This window comes from Oncorhynchus nerka, linkage group LG18 (assembly GCF_034236695.1).
Source record: "Oncorhynchus nerka isolate Pitt River linkage group LG18, Oner_Uvic_2.0, whole genome shotgun sequence".
NCBI classification, from domain to species: Eukaryota; Metazoa; Chordata; class Actinopteri; order Salmoniformes; family Salmonidae; genus Oncorhynchus; species Oncorhynchus nerka.
Window position 1 is genome coordinate 69625348 of NC_088413.1, and position 7587 is coordinate 69632934.

Here is a 7587-nt window from a genome sequence, read left to right on the forward strand (position 1 = left end):
TGCCTCTCTTTCTCCCCCCGAAGCAGTTGTCTCAGCCTTTCAGACCCAAGCAGGTACACTCATCTCTTTGGACTTCACCATCTCTAACTTTTTCACCACATCACTACCTTTCTACCTCACTACCATTATACCTCACTTCCTTTCTACCTCACTTCCTTTCTACCTCACTTCCTTTCTACCTCACTACCATTATACCTCACTTCCTTTCTACCTCACTACCATTATACCTCACTACCTTTCTACCTCACTTCCTTTCTACCTCACTACCATTATACCTCACTTCCTTTCTACCTCACTACCTTTCTACCTCACTACCTTTCTACCTCACTACCTTTCTACTTCACTACCTTTCTACCTCACTACCTTTCTACCTCACTACCTTTCTACCTCACTACCTTTCTACCTCACTACCTTTCTACCTCACTACCTTTCTACCTCACTCCCTTTCTACCTCACTTCCTTTCTACCTCACTACCTTTCTATCTCACCTCCTCCAACTAATATAACATGCCATGCTTTTCCCTCCACCTGTCATGCATTAGAAACATAGACAAGAACCTTCACCCACCTTCCATATAGCCTACCTCTACATATGATATATTTAAGCAATAAGGGCCGAGGGGGTGTGGTATATGGCCAATATACCATGTCTAAAGGCTGTTCTTTCAGCACGACGCAACGCGGAGTGCCTGGATACAGCCCTTTGCTGTGGTATATTGGCCATATACCACAAAGTCCAGAGATGCTTTTTGCTATTATAAACTGGTTAGCAATGTAATTAGAGCAGTACAAATAGATGTTTTGTCATACCCGTGGTATACAGTTCGATTTATAACGGCAGTTAGCCAATCAGCATTCCGTGCTCTAACCACCAGTTTATCGATAATGTAGTTGAAAATAGTTCTAGTTGAATGTACAATAGTTCTAGAATGTCTCTTCTAGGTCATCCAACGCATGTATTATGAATTCTACTTCTAAATGAATTCAACGAAACCCACCAGAAAGTTTTACTTGCCAAATTTGCAAGACCCAATTACAAAGCATGATTTAAAATGCCAGCCAGAAATACTTAAGAAACAGAAATCATTTGGGCTGTCATTATTGAGGAGCTCTACAGTCTACAGGATAATTGCTCTCTCCGGTGCTTTTAACGGATGCTAATATGGATGCCTCTATATAACGCAACAGGGAAAGACATGCAGATAGTGTGTTACCTGCTAAAGCCACACACACACACACACACACACACACACTGGCCTATTAGTGCAGCTGACACCGCAGTACACTGCACTCTCCAGGATTGTCTGTGTACAGTAGCTAACCTCCCCAAGTCAGCGTCACCCTCTGCCTCCTTTCACAGAGCGATGACAGTTACACCCCCCCCCCCCTGTTCTGCTAGGCTCTGTTAAGACGTGTACAGCTTATTTTCTCAAGCAAGCTCTCGCAGCAAAAGAGCAAGCACAGACGTCTTCTAAGCCTCTGCGCCTTCCCGCCCAAGTCAACAAAGCTGCTGTTTTGTTGTTGCTCAGAGAGAGAGAGAGAGAAGGGTTGTTTTGTTTCTCTGTTAGTGGGTGGTATATTAGGTTAGCTGGGAGGTTAGAGAGCATTAGGGGGCGAGGGTATTGACCACTCTTCTAGCCTCAAGGAGGAGAGCAGTGGAAGAGACACACACACACGGCTCGTCTGTGTACAGTGAATAATGCACTACCATCAACAGTGTGTTCAGATTAACATGCAGACGCCCAACAGAGACCATACTGCACAGCTGGTGCCGCTCGTTACCATGCTCTAGTATTGTTACCTCACAGGTGCTTGCACTGACAAAGAGTAATGCATTTGGTTTGGAGTGTTTTGTCTTTGTGCTATGCTGTGAAAAAGGGAATAGTGTTTCTGGTTGCAGTGAATAGCTACTCCAGTGTTAACCACCATTAATGTTAAGCTAGCTGTGGTTGTTGAAACGTTGTTCTGTGGTTGTTGAAGCGTTGTGCTAACAGTTTGCGCTAACCGTATGACTTTGCAGTGGTGGTGAGTGAGCCCTGCTATGCTACAACGTCAATGGGTGATTCTGTGTGGACTTATGTGTGTGTGTGTGACAGGATTCTGCCTCTGGGGTACCGGGAACCCCTGTGGTACTCCTCAGCTCTCTGAACACGGACGCAGTGTGTGAGCGCGTCAAACAGATCGCCGGCATGGACTCTAGCATGCTGGGCCAGTATACCTCCACTATCAAGAAGGTCAGGCCTACTACACACACCGTCACACACCATCACACACACATACATATTGCTCCTGTTTATACAACACCTTAGTCAATAAAGTTTATACAAAATATTCTAAATTGTATCCATTTGCACACAAGGTTTATTTTTGTCTATCAATATCTTGATCAACTTTATATGGCTCAACAAAACAACTAATGTCTCTGTCTGCATTGAGCAGCTTCTAGTCCATTTATAAATAGTCTATAGACAGTATGTCATGAAGGCTTCTAGACCACAGTCAGTCTACCCAGCTAACAACGCTTCTTGTGTCTTCATGTGAAAAGTCCTCCTTGTTTGGTGAGGTACAGAACCGGAAGTATATAAATATATGTAATACAAGCTCGCCTTTTGAGAACAGGACTCCTGTTGAAAATGCATACGTTTCTTTAACCTCTCTTAGAGGGGTTTCTTGCCATCTGAAAGAGTTCCATATGCCTCTACTTTTCTTTATTGAACATATGGCCCTACTTCAATCAACTTATTCCTATTTATACTTATGCCTTTTTATGCCCTAATTTATACAGTATGGGACTGTTTCCAGGACACAGATTAAGCCTAGCTGCATAGTCCTGGACTAAAAAGCTATCTTGATTAAGAATCTCCATTGAAAGTGCTTTCTACTCCAGGATTTGGCTTTATCTGTATCCAAACCGGCCCTATGTGCCTGTATTTGGTTAGTAGTGAACTTGTCTCTAACTCTCTCTGTTGTTAGGCCAATGTGAATGGCCGGGTGCTGTCTCAGTGCAACCTGGAAGAGCTGAAGAATGAGATGAACATGAACTTTGGGGACTGGCAGCTCTTCAGAGGGATGGTAAGACAAAACCTCCACCTCCGCTCTTAAATACTTTACATCCTTATTTTATTGATTTAATGTGTACTTTAATATCAGCATCCTGATTTTCATTCACCGGAGTTGTGTTTTTGTGTGTTGTTTCTTTGTCTTCTTAAAATTGGGGCGTCTTGAGCCTTTTCTGGAGACATTGGAGGATTTTATCATCCGTATTAAGAGAAAGTCTGCAGTATGCTTTGCTCGCTTGAGGGGCTGGAATCAGGAACACATGTAGCTCGCGTTGATCAGATGTCCGTTTGAGCCTCCTTCCACTAACTAACGTTGTGTTGCCAGAACATGGCCATCCAGCCTGAGATCTGGAGGAAGGTTATTGTCAGTGGGAGCTACAGTCAGCCAGTCTCCACGCAGTCCAGGGGTCTGATTCTGAAAACCAGTTGCGCGGCTTTACGAAAACTAGCATGTTCTCCTCCTTGAAGCACATCCCAAACTCCTCCTCAAGCACATCCCAAGCTCCTCCTCAAAGCACATCCCAAACTCCTCCTCGAAGCACATCCCAAACTCCTCCTCGAAGCACATCCCAAGCTCCTCCTCGAAGCACATCCCAAGCTCCTCCTCAAAGCACATCCCAAACTCCTCCTCGAAGCACATCCCAAACTCCTCCTCGAAGCACATCCCAAACTCCTCCTCAAAGCACATCCCAAACTCCTCCTCGAAGCACATCCCAAGCTCCTCCTCAAAGCACATCCCAAACTCCTCCTCAAAGCACATCCCAAACTCCTCCTCAAAGCACATCCCAAGCTCCTCCTCAAAGCACATCCCAAACTCCTCCTCGAAGCACATCCCAAACTCCTCCTCAAAGCACATCCCAAACTCCTCCTTGAAGCACATCCCAAGCTCCTCCTCAATCCCAAACTCCTCCTCAAAGCACATCCCAAGCTCCTCCTCAAAGCACATCCCAAACTCCTCCTCAAAGCACATCCCAAGCCATCTGACGTGGACACCGGACCACTTACCCCTACAGGCCCTGTAGAGTTCAACCGAACTTCTGACATCACCATCCGTGGTGCCTTCTGTATTGAACTAAAATACTAGTACTGACTTTGTGTTTGTAACCTATTAAGATGATGGTGATGTATTGGCTTCATACAGTATCTGATGGTTATCAGGTATATTATAGATGCAGTTTTGAGTCTATTTCTGTTGGTTGTATATTGGCTCTGTAGAGTTCGTGGTTGTATGTTGAGTTTCATAGATAGTGGTTATACTGTATATTGGCTCTGTAGAGTTAGTGGTTGTATGTTGGGTTTCATAGCTAGTGGTGATACTGTATATTGACTCTGTAGCTCGTGGTTATTTCCTATGTTGATTCTCTACCTTGTATTGTGGTGACAGGTTTACTCTAGAACTGGTAGTATATTTGCCTGTCTAAGTCATCTCTCTTCTTCCCTCTGTCTCCCAGGTGATGGAACAGCGTAATGTGGAGGGCCAGGCCCTGCAGGATGAGTCACGTGCAGCCAGCGAGCAGGGCAGCAGCGTGGTCAACATGGAGACGGCCAGGCACCAGGGCCAGGGAGCTCCCCATGAGGTGGGTGACTACATCTTGAACCTCAGCTTCGAGGAGCTCAGTAACATGGGCTTGAGCCAGGAGGAACCCACCCAGACACACAGAGAGACTACACAGCACTGGCCCATGGTGAGGAGTTCAGAACACACACACACACACTCAGCGGTGGGGAGTTGAACATACACACACACACAAACACACTGAAACACACGTCCATATGCACACACAGCACACATACATAGACTTTGGCACTGTTTTTTGCTCATAACACAGATAAACACATTCACAGACACTTACCAAGCCATCCAAACACCCTTAAAGCACACATCTAAGCAGTCACACATCTAAGCAGTCACACATCTACATTTACTCAAGCAGTCATTGGTTGAGGAAGTTGAGGTGGCGGGGGGGACACACCACCACCAAAAGGCAGGGTCTTAGAAAATATGTTATTTTTGCTCTCTCTGCTCTCCAATAAAGCATTGTAAGTTCAACGGCAGCGCCGTAACCACAAACTTCATGAGTTTGTGCTTTTTCTCACCCTTTCGCCCATACCAGTAACGTCCGTGACGAGCTCGTTCCCCCCTCAACCATAACAAAACACTTTATACCCCCTGTTCCCCTTTTCTTCTCCCCTCCCCCAGACGGCCACCCACCATACCCCGAGTATGTCCAGCCTCAACTTCCAGGAGTCATCCAACGACATCTGCAAGCTTACAGACAAGCAGCAGGCAGAGTACCGCGATGCCTACCGTGAGTACATCGCCCAGATGACCCAGCTAGACGTGGCCGGAGGCGGGGGAGAGAAGTCTGTCCAGCCCCACCTGGGCCAGTTCCTCCAATACCGAGATGCCAGAAACCCAGAGGAGAATGCCAAAGACGGGTCCGAGAAGGATGGCCGTAAGCCCTCTTTCCCTACCAAGAGAGGTGCTAAAGCCACGGACGTGGTTGACACTGATGTGCCCCTGGACCCCATCAGCGAAGAGGATGAGAAGCTTGACGCCTCTAAAGCAGGCAGTTCCAAGGTAAAGGGACCAGGGCCTCGCTACCACAAGGTTCCCAGCAACGAGGAGGAGGAGGGGTCTGGGCCGGAGGAATCAGAAAACACCCCTCTGCTCAACAAAGGGGGTGCCCAAGCGCCCAGCATCGCCCTAAACAAGAAGGACTCGTCCGACTCGGGTGTGAGGTCTGGCGAGAGCTCCTCAGACCACTCCCTGGAGGAAGTGTTAGTGGAAGCAGAAGAGGAAGGGGTTAATAAATTGGAACTGGAGGGTCTGGTCAAGAAGAGGGGCCTGCTGCCCAGCAGTCTGAGCGGCCTTCAGGATTCCACTATCACCTGCATGTCCATCTGCTCTGAGGCCCTGTCCGAGGGCAGCCCAATGGCCTCCAGTCCCGACGAAACCTGGTTCCGCTCCAGCTCCTCCGTGAGCAACCTCAACCGCACCCCCAGCACCACCACGCTCAACAACAACAGAAACAGCAGCAACAACGCTGCCACCACCAACACTAGCCAAGACACAGAGAGCTCCACCCCAGTCCTCATCACCCCAGGCTCCAGCACCGGCTCTACCTCCACCACGAGGCCCGTCCACAACCAGAACCTGTGTGGGATCATCCATAAGAGGCCGCTGGGCACCGGCGAGACCCTCAAAGGCTGCACAGGGGCCCCTGACGCTATTGTCTTGGAGGACGAGAGAGAGAGTGTCCTGTGAGAGGGGGCCGGGCCTTTTTGGAGGGGGTACCATAGATGTTGTGATGTGCTACAAAAATAAATGCCTTTTACCAATCCTGTGTTACATTGATATGGATGGCACTCAAAACAGGCCTATTAATCTGTGACTTCGTTTAAAAAATATTTGAGAGAAGAAGTTGATATGCGGATCAGTAAACATCAATTTACATGAAGAGAATCACATTTTTTTCCAACCTTTTGTTAAATAATGGTAGTGAATTGTTGGATAATGGTAGTGAATTGTTAAATAACGGTAAGGAATTGTTGGATAATGGTAGTGAATTGTTGGATAATGGTAGTGAATTATGGAGTTGTGTGTATGAATGTTGTGTTGTGGTGGTGACATTACAGTACAGTGGTGTGTATTGGTGCAATGTGTTCTGTACTTTGTGATTGGTTACTGAAATCTGAGTTGGCTTTATGTGCTTGAAAACAAAATAAGTTTTCCTAATTTCTAGTTATCAAGTACCTGTTAATTGATGTAGCGTGGCTGTGGATTGGCGTTCCGACTGAAAGGTCTATTTGCCCAAGAATATACTGATATTTTGTGCTATAATTTAAAAAATATAGTGTGAACAGTGATGTGGTAAACCTGAGTTTCCCATGCAATACGGATGTCCATCCGAGGTTCTGAACCTTTTTCAGAGTGCATTGTGAAGCCATGTATTTGTGAAATAATAAACATATTCTCTGAAGCTTTACCTGAAACATGTTTTACTTCCTGCATAAAGTATAACAATTCAAAACATGCTTCTGTCCCTTGAACTATACTTTCCCTATGAGCTCAAAAGTTTACCCCTTTATTCATTTAATAATTGAATTGAATTGATATCCCTTGCTCCCATACACACTGAACAAATATATAAATGCAGCAACATGTAAAGTGTTGGTCCGATGTTTCATGAGCTCAAATAAAAGATCCCAGAAATTTACCATACTGACAAAAAGCTTATTTTTCTCAAATGTTGTGCACAAATTTGTTTACATCCCTATTATCATTTCTAATTCGCCAAGATAATCCATCCACCTGACAACTGCATATAAAGATGATTTAAAAAATGATCATTACACAGGTGCACCTTGTGTTGGAGACAATAAAAGGCCACTCTAAAATGTGTAGTTTTGTCACACAACGCCACGGATGTACATCCACCCAGCCTCACAAGCGCAGGCCACATGTATGGCGTTGTGTGGGCGAGTTGTTTGCTGATGTCAATGTTGTGAACAGAATGCCCAATGG

The 7587-nt window shown here is 46.0% G+C and overlaps 1 protein-coding gene across 5 annotated transcripts in view; it reads left to right on the top strand.

Moving 5' to 3' along the window:
* Nucleotides 1-7048, top strand: part of LOC115146513 (kinase D-interacting substrate of 220 kDa B-like) — a 162120-nt gene extending 155072 nt beyond the window's left edge. For 4 of the 5 annotated variants that reach the window (XM_065004308.1, XM_065004310.1, XM_065004312.1 and 1 more), the window contains 4 exons: nucleotides 2097-2234; nucleotides 2974-3072; nucleotides 4511-4744; nucleotides 5260-7048. In XM_065004308.1, the coding sequence (XP_064860380.1) occupies nucleotides 2097-2234; nucleotides 2974-3072; nucleotides 4511-4744; nucleotides 5260-6327 (1539 nt within the window). In that variant the 3' untranslated portion in view covers nucleotides 6328-7048. The remainder of the gene's footprint in view (nucleotides 1-2096; nucleotides 2235-2973; nucleotides 3073-4510; nucleotides 4745-5259) is intronic. The other variant, XM_065004311.1, reaches the window with a different exon arrangement.
* Nucleotides 7049-7587: the final 539 nt, after the last annotated feature.